Source organism: Plenodomus lingam, assembly GCF_022343315.1.
Source record: "Plenodomus lingam strain CAN1 chromosome Unknown contig_5, whole genome shotgun sequence".
Lineage (NCBI taxonomy): Eukaryota > Fungi > Ascomycota > Dothideomycetes > Pleosporales > Leptosphaeriaceae > Plenodomus > Plenodomus lingam.
The window spans coordinates 838308-859234 of NW_027093957.1; the positions used below are offsets into that span (position 1 = coordinate 838308).

At 39.0% G+C, this 20927-nt stretch overlaps 4 protein-coding genes across 4 annotated transcripts; 1 reads left to right on the forward strand and 3 right to left on the reverse strand.

Annotated features, from left to right (window-relative positions):
• Positions 1-699: 699 nt before the first annotated feature.
• Positions 700-2512, reverse strand: IAQ61_008935 (uncharacterized protein; the record flags this gene model as incomplete). Its single annotated transcript, XM_003836531.2, has 5 exons — positions 2466-2512; positions 1998-2090; positions 1383-1543; positions 1242-1313; positions 700-946 (listed from the first exon to the last, which is right to left on the reverse strand). Exons 1-5 carry the CDS (start codon positions 2505-2507, stop codon positions 700-702), a joined length of 615 nt encoding a protein of 204 aa, XP_003836579.2. The 5' UTR covers positions 2508-2512.
• A 1872-nt stretch (positions 2513-4384) lies between these two features.
• IAQ61_008936 (uncharacterized protein) lies at positions 4385-4907 on the forward strand (the record flags this gene model as incomplete). Its single annotated transcript, XM_003836532.2, has 3 exons — positions 4385-4421; positions 4483-4575; positions 4711-4907. The coding sequence occupies 3 exons, from the start codon at positions 4385-4387 to the stop codon at positions 4905-4907; spliced, it is 327 nt and encodes a 108-aa protein (XP_003836580.2).
• An 896-nt stretch (positions 4908-5803) lies between these two features.
• Positions 5804-6847, reverse strand: IAQ61_008937 (uncharacterized protein; the record flags this gene model as incomplete). The annotated part of the gene is made up of 1 exon (XM_003836533.1): positions 5804-6847. One exon carries the CDS (start codon positions 6845-6847, stop codon positions 5804-5806), a length of 1044 nt encoding a protein of 347 aa, XP_003836581.1.
• A 597-nt stretch (positions 6848-7444) lies between these two features.
• On the reverse strand, positions 7445-9448 carry IAQ61_008938 (uncharacterized protein; the record flags this gene model as incomplete). Its single annotated transcript, XM_003836534.1, has 1 exon — positions 7445-9448. The coding sequence occupies one exon, from the start codon at positions 9446-9448 to the stop codon at positions 7445-7447; it is 2004 nt and encodes a 667-aa protein (XP_003836582.1).
• Between the last annotated feature and the right edge of the window lie 11479 nt (positions 9449-20927).

The window sequence follows — 20927 nt, forward strand, 5'->3', positions numbered from 1 at the left end:
ACGTCTGGGTTGCGCAACGATGCATGCTACAAAGAATGTACTTGTACGGTACATATCCGCCCCGGTCCGTACCCTCAATCTTGTAGGTACGTGCTCGTACACGCAATCTCACCACTCTCCTGGTATCGCAGCTACCGGGCTCACAATCTATGTTTGTACTGTACATACATACACACCGTACTTGTAAGCATGTTCCCCCCTGGCCACGGCATCTCCCCCCACAGGTCGGGAGATGTTGCAAGCATGTCCATGTTCAACCAACGGCTGATGCCGCTCCATTACCATCGCTTTCCCAGCTGACTCATCCCGCGTTTCCACCCTCTGCCTCCACGCTCGCACTTCGGCTCTTCTTTGTAAGCGAAGGAGGGGGCTTCGTTCGACTCTCCCGTGTCGCCAATTGTCTCAGGGTCCAGCGCAGGCCGTGCCCTCCCCTCCCCATGGCTTTCTCTTTCGTCTTGGCATCGCTGTTGGACCGGCCCGATTCTGAATGCTAACTTCAATCTCTTGTGTTGTGCATATGTGCCCGATGGGCGGCATGGCTTGTAGCGCAATATTGCCGCAAGAGGGGTCCTTATTTCATGTCTTCTTGGCAAAGGTCCGATAGAAGAGTTGGGGTGAAGTTGGGGTAGTGGTGATGGGATGCTGTGGTAGGAGGGCATGTTATGATAGGGGTGGGTGAGGTGGGAGTGGGGGTTTTACCTACTGAGGCGAGGCGAGGCGGAGGAGTCGGTGCGATTGTTGGTTTGGTTGAGAGGCTTGGGGATGGGGGTGGGGGAGGGGAAGAACACGTACAATGTTGGATCGTTTATCATGCCGTGGTTGCAGTGGGGGTTTTTGGTGAGGGGTGGGTAGGGTTCTCATTTCACGTGGCTGATGGAAGAGTGAGATGTTGGATACTTGTGTTGGGATACCATTTGGGTTGGACGTACATTGGAAATTACGGTACCTACCGGTACATGTTCAGTTCGGTTTGTTGGTGTTGGAGAAAGTCTTGGTGTACTGCTAACCCAGCGGACTAGGCATACGTCTTGAACAAGAATATCCATCAAGATCCAAGCACGGGCATACGGATGCAGTAGACTTCCTCTCCGTCTCATGCGCTTGCAGACTTCCGATGGCTACCCCAACACGAATCGTGCAGTATCATATCCACATCCCACCTACCTGTACCCTACGTCCCGGCGCACATGAAAACGTGCTCGAGTTACACGGTCCTCACGTATTCTAGTTGGGGTACTTACGGTAGGTACTCAAGCTGAGACAATCCCCATTGCCAAGCTTTCTCCGTCTCCCTCAACATGATGCAAAATGTCCTGGGCAAGAATTGGAATGGGACTTTTGAGTTATGAGGATCAGTTAACACAGATGGTAACAGTGACTACAATGATGGTCGTGCGAGCGCTGGCTCGGCACGGTCCTTGCGCCAACGGTTACCAGTAGGTACGGTACCGGTACCGTCCTTTTTGCCTCTGAGACTGGGAGAGTGGATCTCAGTACCCACTGATACCATAATGGTCAGCAATATCAGCGCAGGCAAAATATCCTAATAGTTCAGGTCCAGTTGCTTCAGGCGCAACGGCAATAGAAATACTAGAAGTAGGAAAATCAATGTCTTGGGAATATGAGATGGATCATATTTGTTATTGTAGATATATTGCTATGCTGTTTGCACGCCAGCGTGACGCAACTCGCACGAATTAGAGATGTTGTCCCCGTTTCGTCGCATACTCAGCATTCATATCCCTTTGAGCTACTCGATAAGGAGAAACGGTAATCCAGCCGTGACTCGATTTCGTCAGACGTGTGTCTACTCCCACTGCACCAAAGCAACCAAAAGGTAAGCATGTATATATCGTCGGTGGATCGTTCATAGGTAAAATAACCTATATCAAGGAGTATTCTTGCAACACCGTCGCCAGCACTGTATACTGGTTTTTGTTTCAAGCTGAAAATGGGTTAGACTGTAGTTATTCCCAACTTCTAGATAGTTCACTTACACAATTGCCACCTTTGCAGATTTCACCATTTTCGCAGGTTGCAATGTCTGGATATCCCACCAAATTCTGATAGATGGTTTTGTCACGGCACATCTACTTGCTTATTAGTCTTACTAGTAGAGAGTACATGTCTGCGACAGCACTAATCTTGGCTTAGACGTCTCTTTTTTTCATCCTCAGTGGGATTTTGTTTATCGCAAACAATGATATGCCTGCATACTTCATTTGCTACAATAGGTACCGGTAGAAGAAGTATTACGGCGAAATACTTCATGCTTGCTTGAGCTACAGTAGCTTTAGCAATAACATTTAAATTTATTGAAGAATCGGGGGAGCAATTTGCCAAGGTGGAGTGCTGTCACTGTCTGAGGAGTATCTCTTTATGCACTCTAGGCTTACAGCAGATACTTATACAGAGTCTTAAGAGCTTTGTTTCACGCTAATTGCTGCTTGTATTCCCCGGCTTACCCAGTGCATTCGGCGAATAAGCTCGGCCTCATAGCGACGCATGTCGGCTACATTATCGTACCACATACAAATTGCACTATAGCGACGTTACTAGTACAGTCAGAACTGAACTGATATGATGGCGTACATGACTACATTAGGTGGCCGGAGTCCATGGTACATACAAGTACACTTCGGCCTGAGTATGAGCGGCACTTTTTTTTTGTTTGATGCTTTGCCTTGGATCAATAGCGTACTATTTTGTGTTTACATATACTAGTTCTGTGTGAACTATTCTAGGTAGCACAGAGGGTAGGCATGTTGTTTTACATTCATAACTTTTTCACCTATTAGCACCGACTTTGATCAGGCCGATGCTGCAGTCAGTATATGATAGCCATCCCTATGATTATGGAGACACCAGTTGGTCGATCGTGATGCTAAAATTGAATTTCGCGGTCGATCTCCGTTATCATTGACAGATACCTTGTATATAATAGAGACAGAGAGTTCTATTCTTGTTTAACTTCTGCGTGATTTTTTGGTCTCGGCATTGTTGTGGATAACGGGGAATTGAAAATGTTGTGTTGACATGGATGGAGGACTGTAAGCCGGATGAGTCGGCTTAAGATTGCATGCAACACCTTCTGTTTAACTACCTAACGTGAAAAGTTTTGGTGGGAGAAAGCAGAGTGGTCTTCGAGATAGTACTGAACAGGGCCTCGTTCACTGAAAAAGCAATTTTATGGGCTGGGGGCAGCAATCGAGCCACTTAGCTGCAAGAGATACTGTATAAACCCGCGAGCAACAGTTGTACCAAAGATTGGTACTCCAGTAACTAGGATAGCATAGGTATACTAATCGTGATGCTCTGAATGCTAAGCTTGAGCTCTATATATTTGAGTTATATCTCAACAGTCATAATGCAATAACTTATCCCCCAAATCATTCCAGAGCTTGGTGATCATACATTATAAATACTTGCTTAAAAGTTTACTTTTTCTTCATTTTCTGCGTGCGACCTAAAGTCATATCATCCTTGCTATTGTTTCAGGGTTGGCCGTTCTCGTAAAGTAATAACATCGTAATGTAGCCAAAAGGTGTAAGGCCGAGCTTACCAGTATTTTTCTAAATGCACTAGGTAAGTCCTCATATTCAGTTAGGCAGCTATTTGTCGCATGCAGGAAATGGGACAAACTTGAATATTCTTACTCCACCTCCATTTTAGGATATATATGGTGAGACATAGGATGAGATATTGATGCGATATATATCGTGGGAAATGAATAGAATAATAATATTGCGATACTATTGACACAAAATAACCCCTATAAGATAGTGTACAAATACTCTATGTGCACATATGGTGGCTGAAAATACACCTCCTACAACTGTCACTGTCCTACTACTCGACATGTTATCTAGTAATTGGATAGACTGGGCCCGGAACCCATTTGCCAGCTTAGGTGTGCTCTCTACTTATAGGTTACCCCTTGGTCCTACAGATGTACATTAATAATGCATTAACAAGTCTATATGTAGGCTATCTAAGATACGAGTCCTGCCTTTAAAGTTTCTTTAAATAACAATAATATCTCACTGTTTCGTGGTGAAGTTGAAACTTGGAGGTGGCTAATGTAAATACTTACCTATGCGTGAACTTTTGTCTTTTCTCTAAAAGTTTCAGGCGAACATTGTAGCCGAGATATTCTTGCCGTACTGAATATATCTTGTGAATTGAACAGAATTCGCCATATGATATTTACCTGTTGTTGGGCTGCATATGCTACCGATAAATTCCTGCCAAGGTAAAATCGCCCCTAGCGGCTTGGAAAGTCCCCCGTATGGTACCGGTACATGGCACTTCAAGCTGACCACAGAGCCTCTTACATCACCATCTATTCTCTCACAAAACCCAATATCAATCCATTTAAACGACAATGGCCGAACATCCCTGCTTCACACTCGCCGGTCTCTGTACGCAATTCACAACCGTTGTGTGAATAGCCCATCACTAATAAAACTGCGCTGTGCACAGTAAGCGTAGGCGGAACAGCGGGGTTTCTCCGTACACGCTCCACACCCAGTCTCGTTGCTGGTCTGGGTCTGGGCCTGAGTTATGGAGTCGCTGGCAAGTGATTATCCTTCTTCGATCTTATAGACATCCGATGTTGTGTGCGGATGCAGGCGATGTTCAGCGCCGCGAACTTTTGTTGTGGATGTCCCCACGTCTGAACATCAGCTGATCAATCTTACGTACCCTCAGGCTACCTCATCAAGGAAAATCGCGACTATGGTACCGAGCTTGCGTTAGGAAACAGTGTTCTTCTGCTTGGTTCTGCAGTTCCGCGGATTATCAAGACCGGGGGAAAGGCGCCGGTGCCCATTGCGTTGGGGGTGACTGGGGCATTGGCGACGTGGTATTATCAGAAGAAGGTGCGGGAGTTTAGGTACGGGGTGTAGGTCGCGAAATAGTAAAAAAAGAAGAAAAATAAGGCAGTGCCAGAGTGGAACGAGGAATGGGAGTAGTGGCATGTATGTATTATTGTAGAACCAACCCCTCTCATGACTGAACGCTGTGTATTTATAATTAATCTTGCTGGTGCAGAAGCCATGGTAGCAAAGTTCATAACATGTTTTGAAGAATTACGCATAACAGCAACGAAAGGAAGAAACGATACGTTCAGAATGACAATAACACCGCTGGTAGACCCAGGTGCTAGCAACATCTAAAGTCCAACTCCCAGAAGGAAAGGCTGAGCACCTTGAGCGTTCGTGACCTGTGGCAACTCAGTGATGAATCAGCAAGCTGGATATGATCTTTTTTTTTTCGAAAACGAAAGGATGAGGAAGAAGGAACTGCGGTATCGAAATGGAGATTTTTATCCGCATCCTTTATAAATAGAAAAGTATCATCTGGTTTCGGCAGCTTTACGGAAATGGGTCCAAATCATTTACAGCCTCTTGTGTAGATATTTATACATACTACATACTAAGAGAGGTGTACCATAATGGGAAAATCTCACCATGATCCACTGCGATTGTGATGTTTGTTATGAACATGTGCCACTGCAACTGAGACAGTGGGCACTAATGCTTCTATATGCGGTAATTAAGGATACGATGCGATGAGATGACTTGCTCTCAGATGTGTTAGGTGCCTATTACCTATGGCTGAATTTCGGACACTACAGAAGCTGCGTGAAAATTATACGCACCATCTCAGGCTTCTGGATTGTGGCACATGATTTCGTAGATAACCTCAGAGAATTCTAGAACCATCATCTAAGCCTGGAATTCACATATCTCAACAACCCAGATGTTTAAACACTCTCCATCCCCATCTCCGCGCTAATCATCTACCATCCCATAATCCTCCTGATAGCCTCTTCCAATATCGCCCCGTCCCTCCTATGCGTCTCAGCATTCGGATGATAATCACAGCCCACCACACTTCCCTGATCCGGCATATCCACAACCTCCACCTTCGTCCCGCCCAACGCATCTCTCGCCCTCTCCAACGCCAATCTCTGCGTCGTCTTCTGCGCATCTGCCGCACTTGGCCACCCATCATTTAGCATCGGGCTCGTGAGGAGGAAAAATGCCGCCTTGGGATACCGCGTCTGGATAGTCTTTACAAACGACACAGTGGCATTTCCGTAGACGCCTGGATCCAGCGGATCCCGGATACCAGCCTCATAACCAAAGTCATTCGTGCCCAGGCTAATCACGACAACATCTGGGACCCGGTCGGGGGGAAACGTATAACTATTCTTTGCATCCTGCGCGCCGTAACGCGTCCAGCGATCCGGCATAATTGGACTTGGATCCGGAGTCGCAGACGCATAATTGCGTGTCAGGCCGATGCCGCTCCAGGCCACGATACTGTAGTCTGCACCCAGGGCGTCAGCGGCAAGTGCAGCGTACGTCTTTGGGTTGTTTTCTACGGCTGCGGAATTGCCGCAGGGGTAGGTGCCGTCGAGGCCGTAGCCTACGCTTATGGAGTCGCCGATGACTTCGATTTTGCGCGTGGGGATACTGTCGGCCGTGAAGGTTCCGGTCGTGGTGATGTTTCCTAGGAAGATACTGCCGTAGAGGGCTTCGGAGCGTTTGCGGAGCGTGACGGTGTGGGTACCAGATGAGAGACCTGCGGGTGTGGAGATGGATGTCCCGTTTACATCGAGGATGACGATGGTTTGGTTATCAGTTTGTAATTGCACGCTGTTTGTCCCAGTGATGGCTTCAAGGCCAATGGATGCGGATGTCCCGGTAAATGTAAACGATACACCTGTTCCTGGCCATGTCAATTCGCGGGTAGAAGGATTGACGCGGCCGAGGAATCGGAGGCTCTGAGCTTCATCGAGAAGAGCAAGGAAGAAGATGAGAGGTAAGGAAGACTTCATGATGGGCAAAACACAGGAAATGGAGTATCGAAAAAGCCCATGAGATGGTGGCCTGTGGCATCGTCTTGACTCTTTATATTCTTCACAGCACCTGCACGCCACTTCTCGATACCTGGACCAAGAATTATAAGACCCGCATACCTAGCGCCGGGTAACTGGAAGAGAACGATAGGGCACTATATACGCATTACTTGGTAGTCTAATCAATTCCACACATACTTCCTGTATGCGAGATTCGACACGGAGACGTGGCTCCGCTTTAGGTGCATCGTTTATACTAGTGCGCTAGACTGGAAGGGGGAACGATTTGGAACAACGGCAAAATTAATACTCCAGGATCTGCAATGTGGTGACGGAATCTGGGGGCAACTGTGAGTGCCTACTCTTGAAGAATTAAGCTGTTGTCCGCTGGAGACTATCGACACGTTATGAGCTATGTTGCCTGAAGTTCAAATATCATTCTTCGACCAGAGCAGTACCAACGGGCCTATAGATGATGCACGGTACAGTTTGAATATTTTATCGTCAAGACTTGCAGAAAGTACACCTAATCTATACTTTTCTCTCTCTTTACTTCCTACGTACAACCCGTCTGCCCTACAAGTCACGTTTGCCTAGAAGAACCCGTTTAACCCCTTTCTTCAACAGCCTCTCCCTACGACCTGCAATCTGTCTAGCCATATAGCTCCATCGATCGTCGCCATCTCCTTTCTTCTTCCCAACCAAATCTATATCTTTGACCATGTCGTCAATTTTGGCATCAGCCCTGCGCACAGTCTTCAGCAGATCTGCAGGAAACTCACGCGTCGCAAGACGACGATCAGACAAGAGCTCCCTGACGCTTTTTCGGAGTTGCTGTAGCGCATTCGTGATAGGTAAGTCGGGAACATCTTTGCGCAGTTTCGACCGGGTGTGTTCAACAATCTTCGTGCTAGCTTTGGTGATGGTCCACAGGAGTTGAGGGGGAAACGAACGGGTTGAAATGGTGCGATCGTACAACAGGGCTTCGATACTATCGTCGAGCTGTTTCAAGGCTGCTGTAAGTGATCTTTCTGGATGGGATGGTGATGCTACTTCCTCTTCGGACAGTGTTGCAGAGTTTGACATCGTGTGGGGCTCATCAACGCTTGTCTCTCCTAACGACGTAGGCTGCTGACTCATATCTTTTGGCTTCTCTTTCTCTTGAGCCGTACCAAGATGAGAGGAATCTTGTCCTCGACTCTCCAAAACAAATCGCAGGCCAAGTGAGTGTCCCGCTCCAGTGCCATAGCTGAGACCAGTTTCATCCGACGTTCCTTGGTCTGTCCAAAATGTTTTACCCTCGAACAGCCTCCTCGCAGTTCTGTAGACTGTGGCAGTGACAGGCATGATCCTGTTCTGTTTGTCCATTGTGGCGTTGACCTGTATCCTTCCGCTGGCATGTCCAATTGTGATAGCCTCTTCTGTTACTGGATCCGGCGCCAGCATCTGCTCGACAATAGTACCCGGGATGCGAGCTGCAACAGCCGTGGTCAAAGCAGCCGTCAGCGGAATAGCGCGATGTGGCTGTGTATCCGATATGAAGCGAATAACGATGTCCATTTGTGAAGCTCTGAGGGTCTGACCTGACAAGACCGCATGCGCAGATGACTGTGATACTAAGCCAATCTTGGGTACTGTACGAGGCACAGAGCCTTCATCTGGCGCGATGCCCATTGCCACGGCGGCAGCTTTACGAATAGTTTCGAGAAGTTTAAGCTTCTCTGGAAGCTTGTTGAAGTCGTTTGGGAGAATAGTACCGCTTACACCAATGTCACTGGCGCGGATGAAGCAAGCTGGATTCGCGCCGTCGACACATGAAACCTTGTATCCTGCGATATTGTCCACTTTATGGCCTGTAGGCAGAACCTTTCCCGTCTTGCTACCATATGGATGTCTAAAGTCCAATTTGACCTTTGGACCGGACCCAGTCACGCCGTCGATGGAATAGTTGCCGATAACAGCAGCCTGACCACCAAAAGTCTCAAATATGGCGTCGATCATTTTCCCTGTATTGGTGTTCCGAATCTTCACCTTGACCTCACCATCTGACCGTACATAGAACCTAGCAGGCAGGAGACGTGCATTGTACGCATAGGGGCCAATTGCGCTGCTCATGTTGCCACAATTGCCAGCTACATCGACTTCATCAGTCTCTATCCCGAGTCCAACAAACGTGTAGTCGACGTCGGCCTCTTGCTCCTTGCTGACATGGTGATTTGCTTGCAGCGACAGGCTCTCCGCTTTGCTGGTCGTTGGCGCATCGACGAATGGTTCGACGAGGCAGATCTTGCTGAGGCTCGATATGCCAGCGCCCATACCATCAACTTGGCGTCCGTATGGATCGCCACTGCCCATAATCTGACGGAACACAAAAGGCCATTTGGCACGATTCTTCGGGAGGTCCCGTGGTTGGATGATCACTGCTCTCGACGTTCCTCCACGGTAGTAGGCTGCCCGAATAGATAACTGAGCTGCCGGCGGGAGGTTCTTCTGAAACACCTTTCTGGGTTTGACGACATCATACTGGCTAGGAACGGTGTGTGGGCGTATACGTTCGAGGAAGCAGGGCGAAGGGCGCATTACGCATCATGTCATTCATATCTTTCACCCGTCAACGTCAACCAAAGTCGTAGTGGCGTGGCTGGGCAAAATAAAAGCGGAGTGCATCCCGAGGCTTAACGTGATCCACCACCGAGCGCCCACCCCCACCGAGCGCCCACCAACACCAAAATCCACCACCCACTAAATAAGGATATTGCGCCACCCACAATAGCTATTATCACAAGATTTCTTAGAGTCGCGATTATTAGATCTATTAGAGTAGATTAAATATTTTAGATTATATAAGCAGCTTTTTAGGGGGTCTAATTAGGCGCCCACACTGTAAAGTTGCCTCTACTACTATATCCTCTTCTACTAGCTCCTTATTAACCACCTTAGCTAGTATAATAGTAGGAGGCTTAAGGATTTACTTCTTGCCTATTTAGGATATTTTAATATTATTTTAGAGTTACTTTTCTAGTTACTTAGTAGTTTTCTACTTATTACGTGTAGTAGCTTTTTAGGTAGCTTTCTCCTCCTACTTCTTCTTAGTAATTACTTAATTTAGGTAACACTCCTTTATAAGTTAAGCTTTAGTAAGCTTCTATTACTTATAAAGCTTAATTATCTTGCTTTTTTAGTATTATAGCTCCTATTCTTTAAGGTTCTTTTACTCCTAGAGCTTAAACACTTGCTCTACCTTTAATAGTAAAATAAATTAGGCACTACTACTATAATTATTATTAGGGGGTAATAATAGAGGTTTACTACACTTCCTACGCTTCTTCTTATTAGCTAGGGTAGCCCTTAGGTGTTTATTTTTATAGTTAAGTAGAGTATTTCTTACTAATATAGTATAGATTATCTAGCTAAGCTTCTTTAACTATTTATTATAGATATTAATTATAGTATTATAGAGTAACTACTCTATCTTTCTCTAATTACTTACACTTAATATTAAGGTTATACTATTACTTAAAAAAGGCTAGTTACTATTATTTATAGGTGCTTTAAACCTTAAAAGGATAATATTAGGGTTAAGTAGTAAGATGCCTATTACTTTAAAAGCTATTAATATTAGCTTTTCCTTAAAGGTATTACTCTATATAGTATTAAATAACTAGTAGAAATCCCTCTTAGTAATACTTATAAGCCCTTAGGAGCTATCTAGAAAACTAGATAGTTAAGCTTTATATAAAGCTATAAAGGGAGCAAATACTATAATATTAAGTAGCTAAAGGGTGTAAGTGCTATATGTAACAATAAGGCAGAATTGCCTGCCTATTATTCTATGCCAAGTTAGGCCTAATAAAGGCCTAACTTACTAATGTATATAGAGAACAGCTCGCCTATAGTTAGGATAGGTATATTCTTCTTGTCCTTTTGTACAAGACCTATAGGTGTAGGAATCTTATCCTTTTCTGTATAGACGCGCACTCCTATATACCTTTAAGTTATATAGGATACCTTTTAGATGCCCTACCTACCTAAGTTATTATATTATAAGAAGAATATTATCCTAGCTAGTAATAGTATTTAAGAATATTGCACTTGTTATTATTTTAAGCTACTAATTTAGTTCTAGTAGCTATCTAACCCTATAACTCTATAGTTAGAATAGCTATTAGAACTTCTAATAACTAAAGCCTATAGGCTTAGACTTCTAGACCTATAGGTAGTGCTAGATTACCTTTAGAAAAATCGCGTTAGATTGCGTTAAGGTAGAGACCTAGAGACTACTAAAAGCCTAGAGGAATTAGAGGCAAAGCTAATATCCTCCTATAACTAAACCCCCTAAAAAGAAAAGATTTATTATTCTTATTAACTATAAAATGTTAGATAAAGGTAAAGGAAGGGTATCTAGTTTAGCTGCGTTTAAAAGCCTATTTACTAATAGAAAGAAATTAGATAAGGAAGACTTAATTAATAACGCCCTCCTTAAAGGACCTGCTTCCTATCTGTCTCTTAAGGTACCTTGTGCTCCTAGGAAATCTTAAAGCAACACCTCCCTTAAAGATAAATACATGTTAACCCTATCTAAAAAGGAGAGGTTAGAGGAATAAGTTAAGTAACTTACTAATTAGTTATATAACACCTCCCTCTATAAGGAGATATAGGGTACTACCTAACCTAGCTAGTCTTTAGCTTCTATATTAAACCCTATAGTATATGCTATAAAAGCTAAGAGATAATCTAAAAAGACGCTAAATATCTCTACACTTAGTAATAGTGCTAATCCTACTTTTAGATACACTACGGTACAAAACCAGTTTACAGTAGCTATATTTATCTAAAGTAGACCACAAAGTAGTTTAAGTATAAGAAGTAAACCTAAATAGGGTTTACTATACTATATATTCTATAAAGGTAAACTACTTTTTAGTTTATACATTATTAGTATTATATGTATTAACTTTAGCGTCTATTTAAACATAGTTTATATAATATACCTAATTATAGGTTATATAGTAGTGTTATGGACTAGCCTTAAGGGAGAATGCAATAAGCGTTAATAATAGTATTTAGTATCTTAAAGGAGAGATAAGCCCTCCACGCCTTTTTATAGGTGTCTAGTGTGTTCGCTTAGTAGTAGTGTTAGACTTAGTCTATCTTGTGTTAGACCTAGGCTTAGGCATAAGCCTAAGCCCTTTATATACCCCTAACCTTCCCTATAAACTATTGTAAAATTGTCTTTCTAGGGGTCTAGGGTTATATCTCTATCCTCTATAATCTATATTAGGCTTTATTACTATATTTTTTAGTTTTATTATTATATCTTTATATTCCTTCCTAATTTATAACAGGCCTATATATTAAGCGGTACGCGCGTGTAGCGTCTGTGCGCTTATTTTAGCACCCTACTATAAAAGTTCTAATATAGCTATCCTACCCTACTATAAATTTCCTAAACTTACTTTGTTATATAATAGATTTTCTCTACTAATTAGCCCTCTTTCTACCCTCTCTATATTAATCCTGCCTATTTAGCCTCTATTATATCCTTATCTACTACTACTAGTACTAGTAGTAGGGATCTACTATAAGGTAGTTAGACCCTACGCTAGGCCTACTAAAATAAGGTGCGTACTTCTACTATTCTCCCTATATTTCCTATACTAACTTTTGCTTAGTACGCGTCTCCCTAAATATAGCTACTTAGTAGCTTTATTATTTCTAGTAACTTAGATAATAAGGAGTATAATAGTAGCTTTGTAAAGCTACTTCCCTATAATTAATATATTAACTAGCTTTGTCTTTTTAGCAAGTGTGACTATTAGGAGGGTAGTAGTAAGTTCCCCTTAATTTTTATTTTCTTTATAGCAAGTTCTAACTATATCTAGGGCGTTTATACAAGTCTTATTATTATAGTTACAAGACCTGTACTAGGTTAGAGGCTATACTTACTAATAATCCTAACGTCCGCTAAGCCCTCTATAACTAGCTTTAGTTTTATTATAGTTACTAGGAGGATTACCTCTATATTGCAAAGAAAGGGACCCTTAGAACCTTTATAGGAAAACCTACTAAAGGCACTTACTACTAGTTTATACTATAGTTCTACCTGCTCTACTATTATTTTAAGGATCTTATATTAAGGGCTTAAACTAATAATACTATTACTCTACTTGCCCCTACTACCTACTTGCGCGCCTATAATTAGTATTAGCTTAGTGCTATTATTCTATCTACTACTAGTACTTTAGTATTTCCCCTTTAGTCTACTATCACGCCTTTATATAGCAGTTGTGGCAACAATAATATTATATAGCTTGCTACTACTACTAGTATTACCTTCTAGCGCATTAACTAGCGTATAAATAAGACCTAGGCCTAAACTAACCTTTAAATTAACAAGCTTAAGAGTGCTACTAAGCGCACTACCTATAGTATTAAGACTCTTATTATTAGTATTAATTTTCCTTTATTCCCTTTATATATATTCTAACGTTAGCTTTCTTTAGGCCTAGGGTGCTACGTGTTAGCAAACTATTAAAGCACTGCCCTCCTCCTGCTACTACTACTACTACTACTTATACTTGTTAACTAAGTTGTCCCCTACCTATACTACGCGCAAGCGTTACTACTATTGCTAAGAGATATAGAGGCGTTAGAATAATATAAATAATAGTTTAGGGGGAGCTAGGGGGGGGTTAGTTATAGATAGTAATAGTATAGACACTACTACCTAATTATTAGCTACCTTATAGAACTTTAATAGTAGGGCACTTACTTAGAGTATTATTAGGATAAATAAAAGATATCTCTAATACCTTTCTACTTCTTAATTGTAACAAAGGTCTAAGTTATTATTCTAGTTTTCTTCTACACTTACTTCCTAGCTTTTATATATATTAGGCTATTATTATACGTAATATCCCTATACTATTCCTTAAACCTATCTAGAGCCTTAGTATCCTACACTACCTCTAGCAGGTGCTATATTAGATTAATATACCCCTTCTACTTTACTAGGACTTAATACTTCCCTTTTCCTCTTACATTCTTTATATAAAGGATCTCTTCTACTTCCTATTTATCTAGTATTACGTCTTTATTTTCTAGAGTAACTATAGGGCCTAGTTATAAGTCCTAAAGCTTCTAGCTTAGTAGCAGATTATTAGCAGCTCTCTCTAGCAGATCTACATGCATAGTCTTATACAAGTTCCCTAGTAAGTCTAATACTACTATAAGTAGAGTAGGGACTTCTATTACTTTATACTTTACCTATAGCTAGTTAAACTTTTTACTTAGTTAGTTTATCTTTATATTATATATTATAAACTAAACTATATTACCTTTTAGGAACTTTTTAGCTAGCTATTAGGACTAGTTTATTACTTCCTATTATTATTACTATTAGAACGCGATAGTAGCTTGCGCTAGCTCTGCACCCCTCTATAGGTGCAACAAGAACGCTATAGCCTCTCTATAAGGATTCTTAGGCTTTACTAGTAGTAATATTTGCTTTTATAGAGTGTCTATAGTATACCTATTTAAAAGAAGATTTAGGCTAACACTAGTTATACTAGAGTCCCTATTATTAAGTATAAGTTAGTAGGCTAGCAGGTAGTTAGGCTAGTTAGTCTGCTTAAAGCATACTATTATACGCAGCACCACCTGCACTTCTTAGTTTGCCTACTCTATCCTGCCGTCTATCTAAGGGTGGTATATAGTAGATAGTAACTAGTTTATCTTTAATATCTAGTATAATATTATCTAGAAAGATCCTAACTAGTTAGAGCCTTAGTTAGTAATAATAGAGGATAGGAAGCCCTAGAACTACTACTAGTTATCCTAGAAGATCCTTGCACAATAATTAGCTACTATAGAGACTATTACTTTAAGCTAAATATATTTAGATAATCTATTAGTAATAACTAATAGGAACTAAGGTTTGCTATTATCTTTTATAGGTAGGTTAACTATAAAGTCTATAGATATTTAGGACTAGTATTGTAACGCAACTAGTATAGGTTATAACAGACCCTATTAGCGTTTCTAGGAGATATAAGTACTATAATAATAGTAGTTCTAGATATACTACACAATATCTCCTAATATTCTATCCTAATAATAGTTGCAGTGTAGTATTTAAAATATTATATTCTTTCCTAGATATTCTACTAAACCTAATTTATATACTTACTATATAATAGTAGTTATAAGAGGTTCCTATATTAGTAACTAAATAACGCCCCTCTAAAGTAAAGTGCTATATGCGCTAATTGCACAGTCCCTAATCTATTACTTTATATTAGCTAGAACTAGGAAAGACCTAGCGCCTTTCTAAACTATATTAAGACGCACTTAGTATATCTTATCTTCTAATACTACTTTATCCTATAGTGTCTACATATACAGGTTAGCAAAGAGGCTAGCGCCCTTTAGTAACTTAGACGCCTCCTCTACTTCTAACACTGTAACCTAGATTAATTTAGGGCGCATTACTAACTATAGTATTGCTTTAGAGGAGTTTAAATCTTATAGTTACCTACTTAAGGTATTAGGTTATCCTATAAGATAGCTAGGTCTATACTATAGGATGTACTAGTATTTTAAAAGTTCCTCTACCTAGTAGTACTATCGCTTGCTTAAGCTTTAGAGGCTAGTAAAGTACTCTAGGTTTTTATAGTCCGTGAATATTATAAATAGCTTGTAAACACTCTATAGCTTTACTAACTAACTTTTAAGACACTTAATAATAGCTAGTAATTCCTTATTATATATAGTGTAGTTTTGTCTCTCTAGTATTAGTGCTATAGAGTAGTAAGTAACTAGGCGCTAGACGCCCCTAACTTTTTATAATAAGCAACCCCTAAGAGCGTATCCTAAATAGTCTACTTCTAATAATATTTCTTTAGCTAGGTCCTATTACGCTAGTACTAGTCTAGATATAAATACCTTTTTTAGTGTATTAAATGCACTCTATTCTTCCTCTCCCTATTAGAATAGGGTGTCCTTCCTAGTTAGTTAGTTTAGAGGCGCTGCTACTTTAGAAAACTTTGTAATAAAATTATAGTAGAAGTTAGTAAAACCTAGAAAACTCCTTACCTCTCTTATATTCCTAGGGGATTCCTATTCCTATACTACCCTAAGCTTTTTAGGGTTAGGTCTAAGTAATTTGCCTACCTTAATAATATAGCCTAGGTAGCGTACCTCCTTAATATAGAACGCACACTTCTCTAAGTCTAGGTGTAGTCCTACTTCTTTTAATAGTATAAGTACACGCTTTACTTTTTCTATATAGTTAAACTAGTCTCCTCTTAAATAAATTAGGATATTATTAAGGTAGGCTATTGCATATAATCTAAGTAACTCTGCAAGCGTAGTATTAATGTATTATTAGAAAGTAGATAGCGCACTACTAAGACTAAATAGATATACTAACTATTTATATAACCTAAACTAGGTATAGAAAGCTATTAAGGACTTATAACCTTCTACTATTCTAACTTTATAAAAGGTAGCATAAATATCTACTTTTATAAACTAATTTGCGCTAGATAGTGTGCGTAAAGTTTCCTTAATAAGTAGTAGTAGGTATTAGTCTAATATTGTTATACTATTAAGTATCTAGTAATCTATACAAAGGCGCTAACTGCCTAATAGCTTCTTTACTAGCAATACTAGAGCTCTAGCTATAGAAGAGCTTGCTTAGATCTAGCCCTTATCTATTAATCTAGTAAGTTGTGTTCTTAGTTCTAGTAATTAATTACAAGATATAGGGTATAGGGGACCCTATAGGGGGTTAGGCTAGGTTCTATCTAGGAGAGTTGTTAACTAAACATAGTAATCTATACTACCCTAATAAGGTAGTAAACTGCTTACTAACTCTTTGTTAAACAGGTCCTTAAACTCTTACAGTTTTAGTAGTAACTTTATCTTTCTAGTTTTATACTTAGGCTTATAGGGAACTATGCTATTAGTAATATAGATAGTGTGTATATTAATAGGACTTCCCTTATTAATACTTCCTAGATATTTTATTAGGTGTAAGTTATATATTGCCTATAAAATGTCTAGTATATTTATTACAAAAATTTGTACCTATATATCTTCCTATTAGGGTCCTTAATTTAGCAACCCTACTATAACTAAACCTAAGATAATAGAGATATAGGTAGGATATAGGCGTCTCCTACTCTCTTATACTACTATATTTCCTGCCTTCCTAATTATTAATTTGCCTTATAGAATGTCTATAACAACGCCCTCTCTATATAGCTATAGTCTGCCTAGTATTAGTTAATAGGAGAGACTAGGTACTATATAGGCTAAAAGCTAAGACTACTAACTATCTAAATTATAGTCTAATACTACTAACTATAAAATTCTTATACCCTTAGCAATTCCCTAGGTATATTACAAGGGTCGCGGGGGAATATCTATAAAGTTCCTACTAATCTATCTTACTAACTTTTCCTTAACTATACTAAAACACTAGCACCCTAAATTAACTATTACTTACACGTTCTCTACTCTACCTAGGAGGAGGGGAATAAAGAAAGGAGGATTATTTAACCTAGCCTTAATATCTAGGGGACACTTAATAGCCTCTACTATTAATAATTCCTCTATTATAGTGTCCTCCTTATACCCCTAACTTAGCCTAAAGTTAGGGGCAGCTAGTTTCCTAAATTAGGGCCGCTTGCTAATACTATAACTATCTTAACACCTACTAGTTACAGTAACAGGGTATTAGGGCATGCACGCACAAAATAACTACCCTATCTACACTAGGTATAGACCTTAGCTAGTTTCTGTGTATTAAATAGGTCCTATAGGATCTAGTTAGGATATAATATTAGCAGTTTAGTAGGTGCACTTAATAAGGCTACTACTTCTACTATATTTGTGTCGCTATCCTAATCTAAGTTAGACTTCTGCTAGGGTTCCTTAGACTTACTAGCCTAAAGAAAACCTAGTTCTAGAGAGGCTATTTTAATATCTACTATAATTATCTTATATTCCTCTATAGCTATGTTATAGTTTATCCTAGAGACTCCCCTATTAAGGGAAACTAAGCGTATATAACTATTAAGAGATTACTAAAGTTATAAAAGCTTCTATTTATTATCCTAGTATAAACCTCCTAACTATATAAGGAGCTATATAAAATTTATAAAGAACTCTATAAAAGGCTAATTTTAGCCCTAATATAAGTGTTCTAACGTAACTTAGGCGCACTCCTACCTATAATAGTTGCTATAATAGAACGCTAGGTAGTCTAGAAACCTACTTATATCCTAACGCTTGCGTGCACTATCCTTAAAGTATAGTGCTATAGCGCGCTAGACTATAGGCAATAACTAGGACTAAATATATATAAATCTTGCCTCCTTATCCCTAATAAAGACCTTATCTGCACACAGTTTAAACTCTATAGTTATTTACTAGGAGGAGAAGTTTGCCTTAGTGCTATTATATAGTAAGCTAACTAGGAAGGGTTTGTAATATAAGGTAGGGGAGGGCGGAGGTAGTATGTTATTAAACCTAGCGGGCTTAGAGGAGGGTTAGGATAGAATCTAATTACGTATTTCCTTATTCTATTAATATAGTATAGCTATTATAGTAGAGTCTTAAGCCTATTATTCTATTAATCTATAGACCTGTTATATTAGCCTTTCTACTATATTAGGTTGCACCTAGTTATTCTAAACATCTAGCGCGTCTATCTCTTATCACTATTATAGTATATTTAGAAGAAGATACTAAAATATTATAGACTAGCCTTAAGGGAGAATACAATAAGCGTTAATAATAGTATTTAGTATCTTAAAGGAGAGATAAGCCCTCTACGCCTTTTTATAGGTGTCTAGTGTGTTCGCTTAGTAGTGGTGTTAGACTTGGTCCGTCTTGTGTTAGACCCAGGCTTAGGCATAAGCCTAAGCCCTTCACAAGTAGATAGATATATAGCACCTAGGGGGAAAATTTAGTGTAGATAGAGGGCACGTGGTAGGTATAATTTAGTGGGGTTACTATATAGGAAGTAGTACTAGTAGATACCTAGGTAGTATAGGCGTGCAGTATACTGCTACCTAGGTACGCTGTAACAATAACTAAGAGACTAGGTAGTATACCTAGTATATAAAATTATAATCTAAAATATCCTATAATAATAGGTTAGTAAGTTCTATAAAGGCGCCTATTACAACAACACTCCTATATTATAGTGTAGTAGTATTACTAAAGATTATACTCTACGTTATAAATATTCTAGGGCAAGTTAGTTACTTGCACTATATATATCACAGGTTTCTTTAGTAGTATATTAGTTTAAAGTTAGGCATGTATATATATTATTATATATACTATATTGTATATAGTAGTAAAGGGGTAGCATAATATAGTAAGCTTGTGTAGTGTAGGATATATAGTAATATTATATTATATTATTTATATATACTAATATTATATATATATATTATTTAACTTATATAGTTAGGACCCTCTTATATTGTAATTATCTATAAACCTAGACGCTATTATTACTATTACTATTATTTAGCTCTCCTATACTACTACTATCTATATAAGGGGTATCTGTAATAGATGCTCTAGTTTATATTAGAGACTGCCGTGATTTTAGGCCTTACACTCTAGAAGTATTTCTCTTATTACTATTGCCTTTAGCCTTAGCTTTAGTTATATAGTTACGCCTAGCCTTTATATTCCTAACGCGTGTATTCTTACAAGTCTATATTAGTAGAGTAGAATCTAAAGTCTCTATTAGAGAGTCTATAATAGTATAAGATTAGCGTTATTACGTGTCTAGTAGTATATTATAGTTGTCTTCTACAGGCGTGTTTTTATAAGTATCTAGAGTAGAATTATTTAGTTAGGCTAGTATACTATATAAATAGGTTTGCTTTTATAGTCTTATATCTAGCTATACTAGTACTTATTGTAATCTAACACTGCTAGCTAGGGGCACACTAACTATTAGGTTAGGATACTAACCCCTAAAAATGCTACTATTACTATCCTAGGCACCCTAGTCTTTAAAGCTAGTAATACTACTAGTGTATTTAGTTTAGGGTAGACGTTATCTTTGTATATATTTAATAGGATAGGGTAATACTAGCTTACTTATAGCCTATAATAAGTCTTAGTTTAAATATTAGGGAGCGTTACTATAGAATCCTAACTAGGCTACTACGTAGTTATAGTATATACCTAAACTACTATAAATAAAGTTAGATATTAGCTACTAGTATCTATATAGACCTCTATATATAATAGACCTCCCTAGGCTAGGGCCTTATAGGATAGCGAACGTTTAAGTAATTAAGGTAGTAATACTATTACCTAGCATAGCATAATTATGCATAACAGCTCCTTTATAATAGTAAGATTAGTATATTTAAAGAGGTAGATAATATACTTGCGTTTTAGTTTAGAGTATTAGTTCTTATTCCTGTATATCTAGGTCTGCTATATAAGCTATTTTAATACCTATACTCTATTAAAATATCTAAAAAATAGATACTTAGTAAGGATAGTATCCTATATATTAGTCTACTTAGAGTTAGAAATATAGCTAAATAGTTAGTTTTAGATTGTATTAAAGTATATATCTATAGCCTTGCAGATACACTTATTAAGGTTATTAATACCCTTCTTACTAACTATAAACGTGTAGATCTATAGGGCAAACACTTTAGGCGTATATATTGCTACCTACACTGTAATTAGATTATTGCTTGCTAATTTTAGCTATAGGTAGATACTATATAGTTCTAGTATTTTATATAAACAGGATCTTAAATCCTAAATTAACTATAGGATAGTATTAGGAATAAAGGCGGTGTTTATAGTAGATAAAGTTATAAGTAAAGCTAATATATTATAAATATATTATTATAGATAGAAAGGGTATATTATTATATATAACTTGTGCACTTATTATATTATAACGCGTACTAGTATTATTACTATTGCTTATAATATATTATCTTTAACTATATCTTTGTGCTAATATACTTCTATAATATAGTTATTAAATAATAAGTTATTA